A 19,502-nucleotide genomic window follows, 5' to 3' on the forward strand; every position below is an offset into this window, starting at 1 on the left:
GAACTTCTCGACGATGCTGCACAGAGTGAAAATCCAATAAGGTTAAAGTTATCACTAATCATTACGTTAGTTTAATGTTTAATAATAAACCGTTGATTAGGATATTAACACACAATGGTGATGTTCACTGCTCCTCACACACACACACACACACACACACACACAAATAAAAGTGATCCAGTAGGCTACAAATCATCTGTTTTTTAATGCGTTATTAAAATGAACATTGTTGGGTTTATCAAAACACATACATTTTTAATTTATTTGTGATCTTCCCTCCACAAACCCACACAGACTCGTTTAATCTGACAGTAGACACATTGTTGGCTGGTCTTCGCTTCTGATTGGTCAGTCATGTCGACCCATGAGTGCTTGTCTATTGTCTCGCTTTGAATAAACCTTTGTCTGAACAAAATAGTATGTGACAAATCAGTGAAGATATGCTTGTGTCTGTGGGAAACCAAACAGTCAGGCTTAACGGATTAAACTCCATGAAATTAAACTCTTCAAGAATGTCTGTAGAATTATTTTGAGACAGCGTCTTCATACAGGAGAGTTTCATCCACAGATTCATCTTCATCCTGTCAAACAGAACAAAACGAGCACAATCTTAGTCGAAGGGGAACGTTCTTAGAATGTTACTTATTTCAGAACGTTCATTCAAAAGTAACGTTTCAATAATGTTTGAAGAATGATCAAATGGAATGTTCCGTTAACATTTAAAGAACCAAGAAGAAACATTTGAAAAACTGTTCAGAGATTGACAAATATTCTATAAATCTTAGAAAATATTTTTGTTAGCTGGGATTTTAATGAAACTACATTTGATTTGAGATTCAGAAACTGTGATTCAATAAAAAATAATACCTCAGCAGAATCACTCATTCTGTCAGCGAGGACGACGTCTTCCTCATAACCCTCCAACACCTCCTCAAACTACAGAACACACACACACACACACACACACACACACACACACACTTTTACCAAGTGAGCTTCCTATCAAGACAGTATTATAAAGGCTACAAAGAGAAGAACGCAATTTACCCTTCATGGATCATGCAAACCTACCCAGAATGCATTGCGACTAACTCAGTGAAACGATTAATCGCATCCAAAATAAAAGTTTGTTTACATAATATATGTGTGTGTACTGTGTATAATTATTTTGTATATATAAATACACATACATGCATGTTTAAGAATTTTTATTTATTTATATATAAAATAAATAAATATATATATATAAATGCAAATATTTCTTAAATATTCAGACATGCATGTGTGTGTATTAATATATACCAAATAATTATACACAGTACACACACATATATTATGTAAACAAACTTTTATTTTGCATGCGATTAATCGCGATTAATCGTTTCACTGATTATAAAGATTATAAATATACAAACAAATCTGATAATAGTCTATTTATGAACTAAAACAGAAGCAGTGGTAAATGCATCCATCCTCACTGGATAATCATCATCATCCTCCTCTTCGTCTTCATGTTTAACAGCGATTTCCATCTTTCTGCGTTGTTCAATGAGTCTGGCATAAAAAACCGCACACACACAAAAGCTCAGTTGGATGTAATGCTAGATTTGTGAATTTGTTAAATTAAAAAAGAAAAGAAAACTCACAAGTATTTTCCTGAATATCTTCTTCCTGAGGAGACAAATTATATAATTCATTAATTAATCATCATTTGATTCATTCACACAATGGATCCTTGTATTTAAACAGTTAAATAACGAGCGACATGCTAAACTCACGCAGCACGACTCCATAACCACAGCAAACCATCACCGCCACATTCAGCAGAGCGAAACAGCCCAGCACCACCAGCACCGCCGCCGGAGAGACGCTGTTCAGGACTACACATCAACAGGAAAATATCAACATAAAGAAAATAATTGAATTCCATTGTGTAATTCTTCAAACATTACGAAACGTCACGTTTACATGTTCTCTGACACTAGAAACATTTAAAAAATGTTCCATGAATGATTTGCAATGTTTTGAGAACATTATTAAAGACCAGATAACGTTGAACGAACGTTCTAATAATGTTACTAGAAGAACGTTTGTTCGTAACTTTGAGAGAACCTTCACTCAACGTTCCCCGTTATAGTCATTTCATAGTCATTTTATAACCTTATTCTTGCTAAATATTTGTAAAAAACATCATTAATTTCAGATCAATTAAATTAAATGTTATTTTAAATGAGAATATCATAAAGGGAAATTATAAATGTGCAAAATTTATTAAAAATATATATTTTTGATTTAGATTTTTTCATTTTTGTCAAAATTCAAATGATGTCACTTTATTCTTCATAATGTCATGAACGAATGTAATGTTTTAGTGTGGTCAAATCGATAAATAGCGATTAATCGCATATACATATTTATTTATTTTTGTGTGTGTGTTTGAGTGTGTGTGTGTGTTTGAGTGTGTGTGTGTTTGTGTGCGTGTGTGTGTGTGTGCGTGTGTGTGTGTGTGTGTGTGTGTGTATACATGTACATGTGTGTATTTGGTGAGAGGCTTCATTTTCACCACAGGGAGACTTTAATTTAGCCTGATAATAAACTGATATAAAGCTGAGTGTAATATGTGGCTTCATACGCTCTTCACTGATCAGCATCTGGGCGCTGCGGATGCTGGTTCTGTTGTCGAAGCTGTCTGAAGCTTCGCAGTGGTAAACCCCGGCGCTGTCTGGACTCACAGACAGAGACAGAACCGAGTCGTCAGAGGCCACCGTGTAGAAGCCTCCTCGGCCCTCCAGCCGGGTGCTGTTCAGAAACCAGCGGTAAAGTGGGAACGTTCCTCGCTCCACCTTACAGAGCAGATCCAGACTGACCACCTGGAAGTCCCGTCCGGTGTTTGTGACGGGCGTCACCGTTACAGCGCCACCGACAGACTCTGTGTGTGAGAGAAACACATCTGTACATGCAAGTCTGAGAAGCACTGACAAAGGTTAAAGGAGTCGTTCACTTCAGAATTACAATGTCCTGATACTTAATCTCCTCTCCTCCACGTCATCCAAGATGTTAATGTCTGTCTTTCTTCAGTCGAAATGAAATGAAGGTTTTTGAGGAAAACATTCCAGGATTATCCTCCATATAGTGTCTTCAATGGGGTCCAACGGGTTGAAGGTCCAGATGTGAGTTTCAGTGCAGCTTCAAAGTCTCGACACGATCCAGAAGAGGAATAAGAGTCTCATCTAGACAAACCAGCCGACATTTTAGAACAAATAAACATTGATATACTTTTAACCACTAATGTTGGTCTTCCACTCGCTGTGATGAAAGGTCAAGCATGTTCCAGTTCAGAAATGTAGGAAAGGGCGAAAAACTCTCTTCTCATTTTCTCCTCCAACTTCAAAATCGTCCGACATCGTTGTTTTACCTCTTATTTATTTATTTTATAAATGGCGTTTGACTGAGTCTTTGCACGTTTGCACTGGGTCTGTTCTTCCCCCTACATCACGCTTGACCTTTCAACCTGATTACGTAATGTGTGTCGCATCACAGCTAGTGCAAGACTAGCATTAGTGGTTAAAAGTATATCAATGTTTATTATGTTATAAAATGTCGGCTGGTTTGTCTAGATAAGACTCTTATTCCTCGGCTGGATCGTGTCGAGACTTTGAAGCTGCACTGAAACTCACATCTGGACCTTCGACCCATTGGACCCCATTGAAGTCACTATATGGAGAACAATCCTGATGTTTTCCTCAAAAACCTTCATTTCTTTTCCACTGAAGAAAGAAAGACATGAACATCTTAGATGACGTGGGGGTGAGGAAATAAATGAGGAAATCTGAAGTGAACGAGTCCTGTAAGTGAGCTACACACCCACGGTCAGGTTTACTGGTTCACTCAGAACCCAGTTGCCCTCGTTGCTGGCGTTGCATCTCACACGACCCATGATCCGGTTCAGCTTGACCGGCACACGGAAGATTGCGCTGGTTCTGTCGGTCGTTTCCACCGCGATGATGCCGGTGTCGTTCAACAGACTGAAGGTGTTTAACGGAGATCCTTTCAAAGACCGGCACGTGATGATGGCTCCAAAACCAGCGTCTTCAAGCTTCACCACCTCGAGTGAGAGTTCAGGCTTAGACACGTACTCTACAAAAAAAATACAGATTTTTACTCCGTTAAATTGAAAAAAAGTGACATTTATAATGTTACAAAAGATTCCATTTAAAATAAAAGCTGTTCTTTTGAACTTTCCATTCATCAAAGAATCATGAAAAATAAAATGTGTCAGTTTTCAACATTGATAATTAATAATCATAAATGGGTAACACTTTACAATAAGGTACATTAGTTAACATGAACTAAGAATGAACAATACTTCTTCAGCATTTATTAATCTTATTTTTACAATGGTCTGGGTGAATACTCGATTCTGATTGGCTGCAGGGTGTCCTTTAAAAAGTGCTTGAGGACACCTAGTAAAGGAGTTCTGGTGAAACTGACTGTTTACCGTTCGAAATGAATAAATAAATGCGCTGGCTACATCAGCTGTGAGTAACCATAGCAACAGGCAGTAAACTGAAGGCTTCTATGAGCTGAGCGGACTATATCTCCGGTTGCTAAATAAACCGTCAGGCGTAACCAGGGAAACCAAGTTATTGTTTGTAAAAACTTTAGATTTCGATTGTAAAACTAATTAAAATATAAACTAATGTTTTAAAAATGTGTTATTTGGCAAGTGACCATGGTATAAGCGGGTTAATGCCCTTCGAGGTGTCCATTGTCAGGTATTAATGGACTTCGGCGGAGGCAACGGTTGCGCGTCGGACGGTTCACGCCTCGCCGTCGTCCATTAATACCTGACAATGGACACCTCGAAGGGCATTAACCATTACTTTTAATATTCATTTCAACATTTACTAATACGTTGTTAAAATCAAAGGTTGTATTGGTTAACATTATGTGAACTAACATGAACGAACAATGAACAGCTGGATTTTTATGAACTAACATTAACAAAGTTTAATAAATACTCTAACAAATGTATTGCTCATTGTTAGTTCATGTTAGTTAATACAGTAAACTATATGTTAACTAATAAACCTTATTGTAAAGTGTTACTCATAAATGTTTCTTGAGCATCAAATCATCATATTTATTAGAGTGATTTGTGAAGGATCATGTGACACTGAAGACTGGAGTAATGATGCTGAAAATTCAGCTTTGATCACAGGAATAAATTACACTTTACTATATATTCACATAGAAAACAGATGATTTACACTGGAATAATATATCACAATTTTACAGTATTTTTTTTATCAAATAAACGCAGTTTTGGTGAGACTATTTTCTAAAAACAAACTGTTGAATGGCAGTGTGATACGATGATTAATCTGTTATATCCATTATAATGATTGTACCTTTGACCTGCACAGATATGCCATTACTGCTGGAGTTGAAGGTCGTCGTGTCATTGAATCGGTTTGATGCCACACACATATAATTGCCTGTGTTTTGCACAGAGAGCTGGTGTATAATCAGTGTGTCGTCAGTCCTGTTGTACGGCATCTCAACCGGCCTTTCGTTCCACAGCCACTCATAGGAGACGTACGTTCCTTTGCTCTTTTTGCACTGGAGGGTCAAAGTTTGTCCTTCCCACACGTTATTAATGGCGGGATGAGCAATGATTCTCACGTCCTTCACTGGAACTGCAAAACAAACCACAAAAACACTGCAATTTGCTGCAGATGTTGATATTTATATGGACAAAAAGTAATGAAATTCTGATGAAATGCATATAAATATCAGTATCTGCCCATAATGTGTCTTAGTAAGCTTAGTTTTATGATCTGTATTTTTAAAACATAATGCAATGCAATACAATGATGATTAAGAGATGAACAAATAAACCTTCATCAAAAGCCTGATGATCACATTTGATACTCATGATTTTTCTAATAAATTACGTATGATAATCAATAAACCTGCTTCAGTCCAGCTGAAATATTACTAACAATATCAAAGTTATTCTTGCATTTACTTGATAAAATCTATGAAAGCTGGTTTCCGCCACAGAATAAAAAATAAAAAAGGTAATTACAACTTTTTATCTCACAATTATGTGATATAAAGTCGCAATTGCAAGTTATAAAGTCAGAATTGCGTGATATAAAGTCGCAACTCTGACTTTTTTCTCGCAATTGCGAGTTTTTATCTCGCAATTCTGACTTTATAACTTGCAATTGCGACTTTATATCACATAATTGGGAGATATAAAGTCAGAACTGCATGATATAATGTCGCAATTGCATGTTATTGTGAGATAAAAAGTCGCAATTATCTTTTAAAATGTTTTATTCTGTGGCAGAAACAAGCTTCCATAAAAATCAGTGTAGATTTGACGTTTGTACAGTTATACTGAAAGACTTTTGCTTGATAAAAGAGTCTAAACTCTCGATCAGACACAGAAGCACTGGAGGAGATTGTGTGAAAATATCATGTTGATCATTTAGAGGTGTGTATCAAATATAATACAGTAGTTTTAAAGGGTTAATGAGTTACCAATGACTTTGAGGTCCAGGCCCTGACTGAGCGAGCTCTGGATCTCTGTGTTATTGTGTCCGCTGGCCTTGCAGACGAGTCGGCCGTCATGTTGTGTGTTGATAACCAAAGGAAAAGTGGCTATTTCTCCAGACAGAGAGGTGGACACCGAGATCACCTTCCCCGGGTTTGACTCTTCATAGAGCTCGTAGTCGACAGGCAACGATGACGGTTTCCCAGGAATCTCGCAATAGAAATCCACAACTGAACCTTCTGATGCAATGGATGGACCAAACAGAACCGGTTTATCAAGCTTGTGCTCATCCAGAGCTCCTGGAACAGAGGAAAAGAGTCGAGAACACACACACACACACTGCAAACAAAGGAAAAGAGTCGAGAACACACACACACACACACACTGCAAACAGAGGAAAAGAGTCGAGAACACACACACACACACTGCAAAAAAGCACATTCTCTTCCTCAGTTTCTGTCTTGTTTTCCTGTACAAAATATCTAAACATTCTCAAGTCAAGATGCATTTACTGGAGAAGCAGCAAAATGACTGATAACAAGTGCTTTTTTCTGAAAAATATATAAAAAATTAAGCTTAAAACAAGAAGAAGAAAAAAACCATCTACCAATGGTGGAATAAAAATAATCTTGCATTCCTTTTAAAATAGCTAAGTTGTTTTAATCATAAAGTCACATTTTATACAGTTTTCCAAAAACAAAACTTAATCATGTAAGTAATTTTGCTTCTCAGGTAAATATGTGTGATTTAAGAATGTTATCTGTAAAGGAAAATGAGACAAAAACTTATTTTTGTTTTTGTTTTTTAGAGTGCATCTTATTTAAAACACTTAAAAATATCAGAATGTCATTGCATTTGATGACGAGTTTGTTGGGTTTGAAATGATAAAGCAATAGATGTGAAGATGAAGACATTCAGTGTTGTTTTTGTTTGTGGTTAGTGGATCATAATTGAGGCAATAATGCAATTAAGTTCATAATTAACTCTGTGAACAAACACATTCAAATTGATGCATTTTGCAGATGCTTTTTTATCCAAAGCAGCTTGAATCGCATACAATATATATACAGTAGTCAACATTTGAAGTGGATGTAAAAAGTTCATCAAAGTTGTCCTGAGACAATAACGGGTATTGTTCAAAATTCACGTATAACCTTAATGAAAGGTTTCATATGTTGACTACTGTATTTTTATCAGTTCATGCATTTCTTGGGAATCTAAACACGTGATCTTGGCACTTTTAGGGTGTATTAAACAAGCACACTCACTCACCCACTCACTCACACACACACACACACACACACACACACACACACACACACACACACACACACACACACACACACACACACACACACACACACACACACACACACACACACACACACTTAACCATAATTATCTATATAACCCCAGATAAAAATGGCAGGAAAAGAAAGCCACGTACCCGTCCTTGGATACAAGACAGAAATACCTGGTGGAAAAATATACATACATAAATGAAAAGAGACGTCAACAGACACCACATGAAAACATCCATCAGATATGCACAAGTTTCCTCCACCTATGAGAATCAGTGAAACATGCATCGACTCCATCCTCGCTGAATATCCCGATCCAAACACCAGAGAATGATCTTTATATTAATGCAGCATGTGAAAGCAAGTGAACACACACACACACACACACACACACACACACACACACACACACAGTGAAGGACGTGTCTCACTTCAACTGAGCTGATGGGATCCACCCTAAACATGTGTTGAGCACAGATAGGGCAGATGCCAATGCAAACCACACAACAACGACGGAAGATTGTGGAGAACACATTGCATGAACATCTTAGATAAACTATGTACTGCCCATAATATGATCATTATTCACCATCATGCTGCATTAATGCAAATACATGTTGTTCTTTGATGCTAAAGACGGAAGATTTGTAGTCCATATTGTTATTGCAATAATACGGCCTAAAGCCATGAAGCTCGGCCTCTTTAGATTCCTCATATGATCCACGATCAGCTCAGCAGTCACTTTGACTTCAGTCATAATGGTTTTATAAAGGCTTTGCTGTACTGAAGTAAGTTCGGAAAGATGGCATGAACATTTTCAGGACAGGAACATTATAAACCGTTCATCATGTCATGGGTGGTATGGAGCACATTCTTCCCAATGACACACATTCTGTTGAATTTAGTTCTAATAGTTTTTTTTCCATCTGAATGCACCAACAAAATCAATGGTGAAGACACCAAACAAGGAAGTCTTGGCATTGACAACACTTTGTATATTATGAAAGTTAGTATGTGACCTCGAGTAAGTACCAACAGCACAACCTACTGGTGTAAAGTTGTAAATTAAGGTTAAATCCGATCATAAACATACATTAATAGCGCTCCTATCATCCAATAAACGCAATACACTTTGAGATTAGATAATTATGAAACAAATTCTAGTCTAAACTCTCTATTGTTCAAACAATAAATGACTTTTTGGCGCCCTTGGCGTTTTGGCGCGGTTTTCGCCTCAGGTCAAACGACACAGACGTGAACCGATCATCTGTTCCTCTGTACGGGAGTAGTAATAATAGCACGGAATAAACATGAATAACATCATAAGGTATGTTGAAAGATACAGAAACACTTACTGAAAGGTATCATGTCTCATGTAATCGATCAGCCAGTGTTTTAAACGCGAATAGACGTCAATGTCACGTCGTCACATTTACCTCAGAAAAGACATTCATTGCCCACCAACGCGATATGTTTACACTTGAGTGTCATCATCATCTAACATAGATATTTAACTGACAAGGTTCCCTGGTTTACAGCTTTAGTTAAGAGAGATTTGTTTACTATAAGAAAAATCGACACACTGTACCCAAGATGCAAATGAATCGAATTGAGATAATAATAAACCGAATTAAAGCTTGTGAATCAGAATCGAATTGAATCTTGAATTCTGTGTTAAAAAGTCCTTCACAATAAATGACTCCCAATACCTTTTTTGGGTAACAATATATTTTTTACAGTGTTAGATTGTCATGATGCATGTATTTATTTATGTATTTATCTAATCTATTCATTCATTCATTCATTATTAAAGCAAGTTCCATTGCAACAATTGGTAAATTAAACATTTAGTTGGTATATAAAAGCCTTACAATCTTAAATATGCGACACATTTACAACAAAAAGTTTAGCTCCAACCATAATTAAATACACCTGAATCAGCTAATCAAGGTCTTCAGGATCACTAGAAACTATAGTGTGATTGGAGCAGGTCTGGGCTGGTCTAGTCTGCAAAATTCATGATGAATGTTTTCATTTCCACAGTTTGAGGTTTAAAGGAAACGTCAGCTGGAAAGTTCATTCTGCTGAGAAGAACAGAAGAGAGGTTAGATCTGTTTCCTTACACGGCATCATATATCCAAATGAAGCTTTTGAGAGACTAAAACTCACGGCATCGCATCAGACTGGATCGCGTCAGACTGGATCTCATCTGAAGGAGAAAGGAGAAAGAAAAGCATGATAAAAACCTTGTGCCAAACACACATGATGAAACGAGTGGACTGAACTTACGGTTAATGCAACGTTTGCAGGAGTTGTTTCTGCGCTTGCTGCTCCAGAACAGAAAACATGAGGCTCCTACGATCACCATTGATAGAAAACCACAGAAAACTACCGCAATGACCTCCATGGGCGTCGCTGACAAATCTGTGCAAGAACATACAAAACCATCATCAACTTTCTTTAAAGTCACCATGAAATCAAAACGGACAATTTTTTTAAAGAAATATTGCAGTGTTTATTCTAAGGGTACGTTTACATGACAACGATATGCTTAAAATTGCAGCATCTCTTCTCTGATGACAAGGTCGGGGGCAACCTGTCACTCACATGAGATCAGCCAATAGCAAACCACAACCATCTAACCAGCCAATCAATTCATCACAGACACAATCAAGCCCCGCCCACATTTGTTCTTGTTCCAGAACCGTTTCACTTGATATACGGCATTATAGGGAAGGAATATATCTGGAATTGTTTTGATGGTTGTGGTTTGGCCCGAGTGAAATGCTTCTGGACCAAGAACAAATGTGGGCGGGGCTTGATTGTGTCTGTGATGAATTGATTGGCTGATTGGATGGTTGTGGTTTGCTATTGGCTGATCTCATGTGAGTGACAGGTTGCCCCACCCTCGTCATCAGAGAAGAAAAGAGATGCTGCAAGAGGAACTTATTCTGATTCAAGATTATTAACACAATAAGATGATGTGCACCCATAAATCATTTACAATTCTGCAATATTCCATAAAAAACAATAATTAGCGACTTTAACGTCTTTCTTGATATTCACAGGACGGGACGAAGCACACGCTCACCTGTCTTCTGTATGAAGATGTCCTCACTCTCCACCCAGATTGAGCTGTCGTTGAAACTGTCCCTCGTCCGGCAGCGGTAATAACCAGAGCTGATGTCCGTGAGGAATAAGATCCGCCCGTTCTGCATCACCACGTGAGCGTCGCCCTCTGGTGGAAGGGAGGAACGGTTCAGAGACCAGGAGAACGTGGGAAACGTTCCTCTGTCGGGGAAGCATGTGAGTCGAGCCGCTGTCGTCACTGCATCGGCATCATGGAGGTATTTTACCATCACACGCACAGCGCCACCTACTGGAACTAACAAAAACAGGTTAAGAAACACTCTTAAAGGAAGAATAAGTCACTGGTTTGTGCCATCAAACCTCTAATAGATATTGAGATTTGATTGAGACACTTATATAGTAAAGCTATGATCAAAGCTGAATTTTCAGCATCATTACTCCAGTCTTCAGTGTCACATGATCCTTCAGAATAAAGTTGCACCAGGTCAAAATTGCAATTAAAGTCCCCCTGTAGTCAATCATCATCAAAATGACATATTTAAAAGTTTTTTCCTTGAAAATAAATTTCGTCGTGCCTTAAAATATCTTGAGTGTAACTCGACACCCTTGCCTCATTTAGTATGCGCGGTTCTATGAATATGCAAATGAGCCCCGCCTCCACTCACTCACTCAGCTCAGAGATCCACTGGTTGACGATCACACGTTGATCTGATTGGTTACAAGGTAGTTTGTGACGTCAGAAACACCAGCGATTTCAAAGCGTGTGTTTGAGACTGTCTTTGGTTCACTGCAGTTTTAAGGAGGAAATACTCAGCAATGGTGTCGACTTATGAACTTACACATGGTTTGTCTTAAAGCATATTAAAAACACCACATAGCAGTAAATAAACCGAGACACTCACCCACGTGTAACGGCACAGGATCAGACAGAAGCTGCTGTGTTTCTGCCTGAGCTTTACATTGAGCCAATCCCGTATCCAGACCTAGAGAGACGGGCCGAACGGACCAGAACTCCAGTGAATCCACACGCTTCACATCCATTTCCAGTTCGTTCACCAGTAAACTGAACGTCACAGGCGGAGATCCACGCGCCAAACGACAGCTAATGTTAGCCATCAGACTCGAGCCATTCCAGAAGACCGTGAATGACAACTTAAGCGTCGACATGTACTCTGAAAATCATAAAACATGAAACCGGTTCTGAAATAGGATTTTTTTTTTTGCATATTGAACAAAAACAAATGTAGCATCTGCAAAAAATTCCCTTGAAACAAGCAAATGCACTTAAATCTGGGTAAAGTGAACTCAAATCAAGCAAAAACATCTGCCAATGGGGAATTATTTACAGTAATAAATGCTATTGGATCTTAAAACTAGACAAAAATGCCTTAAACTAGAGCCCGTCTACGGAGAGCCTGGCCACTCCCTATTAAGTCCTATTGTACCGAATTGTGGTTGTAGTTCCACCAGAATTCCACTGGGGGCGATCGCCCATGAGTGCAAAGTGAATGGGAGTCTATGGAGCTAGACGGATAAATTTGTCTCTTTCACCCGATTGCCGTTGAGAAATCTCAGATTTGATTGTAGGTTTTGCAAGTTCAACATGGGTTATAGATCGAAAGTTGAATGAACGAGTACTTATTTCTTTTCGATTTCTTACAGGTTGAGTTGTTGTTGCCCATAACACGCTAGCATTCTGCTAATGAACGCTGATTGGTCAGTGAAGGACTGATTACGACCAGAGATACCGCTTGATGGTCTTTTAAAACAACAAAACCAAAACTCTTCCAGCACGTGTGTTTACCTGTGTCAGCTGTGTTGTGTGTTTACCTGTGTCAGCTGTGTTGTGTGTTTACCTGTGTCGGCTGTGTTGTGTGTTTACCTGTGTCAGCTGTGTTGTGTGTTTACCTGTGTCGGCTGTGTTGTGTGTTTACCTGTGTCGGCTGTGTTGTGTATTTACCTGTGTCAGCAGTGTTGTGTGGTTACCTGTGTCAGCTGTGTTGTGTGTTTACCTGTGTCAGCTGTGTTGTGTGTTTACCTGTGTCAGCTGTGTTGTGTTGGCTAAACCTGTGTCAGCTGTGTTGTGTAGTTACCTGTGTCAGCCGTGTTGTGTGTTTACCTGTGTCAGCTGTGTTGTGTGTTTACCTGTGTCGGCTGTGTTGTGTGTTTACCTGTGTCAGCTGTGTTGTGTGTTTACCTGTGTCGGCTGTGTTGTGTGTTTACCTGTGTCGGCTGTGTTGTGTGTTTACCTGTGTCAGCTGTGTTGTGTGTTTACCTGTGTCGGCTGTGTTGTGTGTTTACCTGTGTCAGCTGTGTTGTGTGTTTACCTGTGTCAGCTGTGTTGTGTGTTTACCTGTGTCAGCTGTGTTGTGTTGGCTAAACCTGTGTCAGCCGTGTTGTGTGTTTACCTGTGTCGGCTGTGTTGTGTGTTTACCTGTGTCAGCTGTGTTGTGTGTTTACCTGTGTCGGCTGTGTTGTGTGTTTACCTGTGTCAGCTGTGTTGTGTAGTTACCTGTGTCAGCTGTGTTGTGTAGTTACCTGTGTCAGCCGTGTTGTGTGTTTGCCTGTGTCAGCCGTGTTGTGTGTTTACCTGTGTCAGCTGTGTTGTGTTGGCTAAACCTGTGTCAGCTGTGTTGTGTAGTTACCTGTGTCAGCCGTGTTGTGTGTTTGCCTGTGTCGGCTGTGTTGTGTGTTTACCTGTGTCGGCTGTGTTGTGTGTTTACCTGTGTCGGCTGTGTTGTGTGTTTACCTGTGTCAGCTGTGTTGTGTGTTTACCTGTGTCGGCTGTGTTGTGTGTTTACCTGTGTCGGCTGTGTTGTGTTTACCTGTGTCGGCTGTGTTGTCGATGCCTCGAGAGAAAAGAAAGTGCAGAGCGTGAAAGCACCAAAGTGACTGAAGGATTGCCGTAAAGCAGTATCTCTGGTCGTACGATGTGTATGACGTCTTAAATTTTAAAATACTTTTTAAAGCAAATAAGTGAGTCTAAAAAATCTAACACCCAGCAATGTGTAATTTCTTTGCATCTGCTCTCGAATACAACATTCAAACTACTAGACAAAAAAATATATCCTGAGAAAAGTGGATTTTGAGGGGTATAGCGCCATAGACCTCCATTCATTCTGCACTCGTCCTGTGAGCGCCCTCATGTGGAGCCAGAGTGGAACTGCAACCAGTTCAGAAGCCGGAAGTGTACTGAGAGTGGAACTTCTCCCCTTATTAGACATTTTCTGTTAAAACTACACAGTTAAAACTCATTTTTTAAACACGCACACACGCTTTTACATACACACACACACACAGACACAGACACACACACACACACACACACGTGCTGTAACACACACACACACACACGCTTTTACACAAGTCCACACACACACACGCTTTTGCACACACACACACACACACACACACACACACACACACACACACACACACACACACACACAAACACACAAATGAGCTCAAATTCACTTGCCAAGACTGAAGAAGAGCAATTTTCTTAAATAAATATGTATATTATAGTGTGCAATGTGTTTAAGAAGACTTTTTGGTGACACTTTATAATAACGTTCATTAGTTAACATGAACTAATAATGAACTGCACATATGCAGCATTTATTAATCTTTGTTAATGTTAATTTCAACATTTACTAATACTTTATTACAGTCTTGTTAACATTAGTTAATGCACTGTGAACTAACATGAACTAACAATGAACAGCTGGATTTTTATGAACTAACATTAAAGCTGCCGTCGGCAAGTCTGGCAGATTGGGTCGATTAGCCAAAATTTTGAATGTTTACAACTCTCATGCCCCTCCCCACTACCAGCGAGCACCCTCCCATCGAGGTCGTGCTCGTCAGTGCGTCACTGTGCGTGTGTACCTGATTTTCTGTGAACGCGTCCGTCTCGTCAGCATCTATCAACACCATGGACTAGGAGGTAGGCTGCCCTGGCTAATCTATCCATAGATAGCAATAACCGAGGAATTGGAAGCTTGTTAGTAGATTTTCTCTCCGCCATCACGCTTCATACAATCTCCAGGTGAACTTCAGGCGTGGCGTGTGCATGTGATATTAACGTGCGCGAGTGAGGGGGGATCTGTGGCGTGTGCACGACCTGTGATTGACAGTCAGATCTCACACCCCCCTGCGCTGATTGGACCTGATGAAGCGGGAGCGCTGGATTTTTGCAAAACAAATAACACGCTCCAGGTGGAGTTAGAAGCTCGGGTTTTTTTCTAAAACCACCTTATTTATGTTGTTCTGTCGGATTATAGTGTCGATTACACTGAATATGATCAAAAAAATGTTGCCGACGGCAGCTTTAACAAAGATTGACAAATACTGTTACAAATGCTCAGTTAGTTCATGTTACGTTAACTAATGAACCGTATTGTAAAGTGTTACTGACTTTTTATCTTTCCTGGCAAAAAACAACATGTTTTCTAGATTAACATTTGTACAGTGTGATTGCTGTCACATTTGTTACTTTTCACGATGACACGGAGGTTTTGGCTGCTGGAGAATCTCGGATTGTCCTCCATCATGTTCTGAGCTGTGCATGAGTATGTCCCAGCATGCCGTTCACTCGCGGCGTCCACCGTGAGAGCGTCTCCTGAGAGCCGATAGTGGTCTGATGAAGCGTTGACCTCTCGTTGGTCATGATACCATGTGAAGGACAGATGCGTTCCCTTCCTGACGAGACAACGCAAGGTAAACTTCTGTCCTTCATACCGGACCGGGGGATCTGGGTCTGAGCTCAGACTGGCACCGCTGACTGGAGCTGACAGGGACAACACAACAACACAACTATATCTGTCAATCAAACACGGTCATCGTCACTCACAACCAGGGCTAGTACTGGGGACTAAAATAAAGTATAAATGTTAGAGGAAAAACTTTGACTAAACAACAATTTGAAATGTTGCCTTAAAATAAATAAAATAAAAAATGACACAAAAAATTAATTAAACTGAAATAGTATTAGTAAAAAATAAATAAATACAAAAGTACAAAACAAAATTGCTAAAAATTAAACAAAAAACTTAACTGGAAATAAATAAGTTTTAAAACTGAAATACAAATAAATTAAACCTAAATAGTAATATTTAAAAAAGAATGACTTAATAAAGTAATATATAAATATTAGATGAAAAACTTAAACTGAAATTTTTTTTGAAATGTTGCCATAAAATAAAATAAAAACTCAAAAAATAAATCAAACTGAAAAAGTTATATATATATATAAACCGAATAAAAATACAAAAGCACAAAACAAAATTGCTACACATTAAACTAAAAACTTAACTGGAAATACATAAATACTAAAACGTTAGTAAATAGTAAATATTTATAAAAAATGACAAAAACACAACAAAATAGCTAAAAAATTTAACTAATTAAAATGAAACTGGAAATAAAATAAAAATAAAATAATATATAAATATTAGATAAGAAACTTTGACTAAACAAAAATTTGAAATGTTGCCTTAAAATAAATGAAATAAAAAAATTGAAACTGAAATAGTAATAGTAATATAAAAAATACTAAATCATCAAAATAACAAAAAAATTTACTAAAATATGAAATATAAATATTAGATTGAAAAACAAACTAAACTAAAATTAGAAACGTTGCCTTGAAGTTGAAGCATTAAAATTACTGTAAATAAATTAAAACTACATATAATAAATAAATTAAAAATGTAAACAAATAAAACTGAAATAAAAATAAATTAAACCTAAATAGTAATAAAAATACTGACATTAAAAGCCAAATACTAAAACTATATAAACTTTATTATGAAAATAATAAAAATGAATATTCAGAATATCCTTCAGAATATTAATAACTAAAATTAAAAATGTAAACAAATAAAACTGAAATAAAAATAAATTAAACCTAAATAGTAATAAAAATACTGACATTAAAAGCCAAATACTAAAACTATATAAACTTTATTATGAAAATAATAAAAATGAATATTCAGAATATCCTTCAGAATATTAATAACTAAAATACTTTAATAACACAATAGCAAAAGCACATTTCAGTTTCTGACTTGTACTTGTAAAACAAAATAGATTTGAATTTCGTCATTTTTAATGACAATAAAGTTCTGGTTTCACTCACTCACGACATGGAACTGGATGCTGTTGCTGGTTTGACCTTCAGTGACCCCGCAGTAGTACTTGCCCTCTGACCCCTCAGTGACCTGCAGGCGGAAGGTGACCTTGATGTCGTTTTCTGCTCTAATAAGATCCCCCGTGTCCTTTCTGAGTTCAAAGGTCAGAGGTGAAGCCCAGCCTGGGACCTCGCAGTGAAACTGGACCTGAGACCTCAGATAAGCTTTACTGGGACCAGTCAGAACCGGTTTCAGACGCGACCCGCCTGTCGGACCACAAACACACCCCAAAATAACCAGGAACACTTTACAATAAGGTCACATTAGTTATTAGTCATGTTAGTTCATTTATTATGACCGCCGCTAGCATAGCTAGCGAAAGCGGTCATATAGGGATTGTCAAAGTTTTTTTTTTTTTCTTTTTTCGTCATCTACTGAATTTTTCGTCAACGATACCAGGGACACCGAAACACCGGGGAACATGAAATTTGGTGGGCATGTAGCCCCACTAGACTTTTACGGAAAAATTTCGTTTGGTCCCCGGGGGCCACTCCCTCCCCCGCGCTGGGCCCCCCCAAACCCAAAAAATGCAGTTTTTCCTAAATAACTACCTGAACGGTGGCACAGAGGATGAAGAAAGTTTTATGGTATGTTGGTCTTAAGGGCCCACATCAACCTAGCCCATAATCACTCATTTGTGATTTGCGCCCCTCCCATAAAAAATGAAAATGCAATATTATTCTGCTTTAATCGCCCCTATCTTCAGTTGAGATGTTCAGAACTGCACCATATTTCATGTGTATGATTAACTTGATATCCTCTGGGGGTATCCTCTGCTAAGTTTCGTAGAATTTCATCCATGGGGGGGTATAAATAAATTCATTTATGTGCACATTTAGTGACTGTACACTCATCGGCCTGTAGATGGTGCTGTTGAGCGAAGGGTTGCTGGTTTAGGATGATACTGTCACACACACACATGCAGGAATACAAACAAACGCAAGCATGCACACACACTGACATCCACACGCACAGACACACACCCATACACACACATACAAATCCACATGCACAGACACACACACACACACAAACACACACGCGCACACACATGTACGCACGCATACATACACGCACAGACACACAAATACACACACACACACACACACACACACACACACACACAGACATGCACATACTACTACTTTTTTTAGGTATATACATAAACACGCAATACAGCCAAATTGCTCCACGTCATTTATTTTTGTGGAAAGCCAGTGCAGGCCTGAGCGGCGGTCATATTTTGTACTGCCATGCGGTACATCTAGTTATATTATATTTTCCATAATGTATTTATTTAAATTGCTTAGAATGAGCATAAATGTGTTAATCGTGAAAACAATTCAATTTACTCCGTTAAAAAGTATACATGTAGACTGGAGAGGTTTATAAATGTATAAACCTGGTTATTGTGCATTTAAAACGTTTAGTTTATTAATACTAATACATGAAGTTGCTCTATATGACTGATAAATATGCAGTTTATTAAACCGTTTATGTTAAAAATGTGCAGTTCAATTGAATGGAAATTTTATCTGCATATTTTATATTAAAGTAGAAGATTAGAAGATTAGAGAAATGAAGAATAAAAAGAAGTACCGATTTCTGTCACAAACCCCAGCAGAACTGAAACACAGAAGAAGAACCCAGTGAATGTGCAGCGAGAGACTCTCACTGGGAACAAAGCGTTTCATTAATGGGTTTCAGTCGTAGAAATATCAGGAACTCACCGTAGATTAACATGAGGAAACACTGCATCCTTCAGTCGCCCGCTGATATCAAGACTGTGTGTGTATGTGCGTGTGTGTGTAAAAGCATATGTGTGTGGACTCTGTAAAAGAGTGAGTGAGTGTGTGTGTGTGTGTGTGTGTGTGTGTGTGCGTGTGTGTGAGTGTGTGAGTGAGTGAGTGAGTGTGTGTGTGTGTGTGTGTGTGCAAAAGCGTGTGTGTCTGTGGACTTATGTAAAAGCGTGTGTGTGTGGACTCTGTTACAGCACGTGTGTGTGTGTGTGTGTGTGTGTGTGTGTGTGTGTGTGTGTGTGTGTGTGTGTGTGTGTGCGTGCGTGCGTGCGTGCGTGCGAGCGAGCGAGCGAGTGAGTGAGTGAGTGAGTGTGTGTGTGTGTGTGTGTGTGCAAAAGCGTGTGTGTGTCTGTGGACTTATGTAAAAGCGTGTGTGTGTGGACTCTGTTACAGCACGTGTGTGTGTGTGTGTGTGTGTGTGTGTGTGTGTGTGTGTGTGTGTGTGTGTATGTATGTAAAAGCGTGTGTGTGTGTGGACTGTTACTGCATCTGTGTGTGTGTGGACTCTGTGTTACTGCATCTGTGTGTGTGTGGACTCTGTGTTACTGCATATGTG

The 19,502-nt window shown here is 38.6% G+C and overlaps 1 protein-coding gene across 3 annotated transcripts; it reads right to left on the bottom strand.

Annotated features, from left to right (window-relative positions):
* Window positions 1-186: 186 nt before the first annotated feature.
* Window positions 187-19,148, bottom strand: LOC309487913 (Fc receptor-like protein 5). Of its 3 annotated transcripts, XM_082155886.1 has the most exons (11): window positions 8,130-9,327; window positions 8,013-8,039; window positions 6,553-6,864; window positions 5,412-5,699; window positions 3,865-4,137; window positions 2,633-2,929; window positions 1,779-1,880; window positions 1,647-1,671; window positions 1,479-1,554; window positions 868-936; window positions 187-581 (listed from the first exon to the last, which is right to left on the bottom strand). In XM_082155886.1, exons 1-11 carry the CDS (start codon window positions 8,161-8,163, stop codon window positions 525-527), a joined length of 1,560 nt encoding a protein of 519 aa, XP_082012012.1. In that variant the 5' UTR covers window positions 8,164-9,327; the 3' UTR covers window positions 187-524. The 3 variants fall into 3 exon arrangements, 1 of the variants encoding a protein (XP_082012012.1); XR_014201945.1 differs by lacking the exons at window positions 187-581; window positions 868-936; window positions 1,479-1,554; ... (4 more) ...; window positions 5,412-5,699; window positions 6,553-6,864 and adding exons at window positions 10,036-10,075; window positions 10,156-10,290; window positions 10,958-11,251; ... (3 more) ...; window positions 18,747-18,773; window positions 18,878-19,148 and having other exon boundaries at window positions 7,351-8,039; window positions 8,130-9,950; XR_014201946.1 differs by lacking the exons at window positions 187-581; window positions 868-936; window positions 1,479-1,554; ... (4 more) ...; window positions 5,412-5,699; window positions 6,553-6,864 and adding exons at window positions 10,036-10,075; window positions 10,156-10,290; window positions 10,958-11,251; ... (3 more) ...; window positions 18,747-18,773; window positions 18,878-19,144 and having other exon boundaries at window positions 7,351-8,039; window positions 8,130-9,947.
* Between the last annotated feature and the right edge of the window lie 354 nt (window positions 19,149-19,502).

The sequence above is a fragment of the Leuciscus leuciscus genome, assembly GCF_965113295.1.
Source record: "Leuciscus leuciscus genome assembly, chromosome: 23".
NCBI lineage: Eukaryota > Metazoa > Chordata > Actinopteri > Cypriniformes > Leuciscidae > Leuciscus > Leuciscus leuciscus.

Bases quoted from the DNA above. Each gene is read 5' to 3' on its own strand.
- LOC309487913 (XM_082155886.1), bottom strand. From the start codon at position 8,163: ATGGAGTCGATGCATGTTTCACTGATTCTCATAG. The intron at 1,672-1,778 runs GTGAGTTTAGCA...TTGTCTCCTCAG, and splicing joins TGGTTATGGAGTCGTGCTGC to GAAGAAGATATTCAGGAAAA. The intron at 937-1,478 runs GTGAGGATGGAT...TGTGTTCTGTAG, and splicing joins AGGATGATGATGATTATCCA to TTTGAGGAGGTGTTGGAGGG.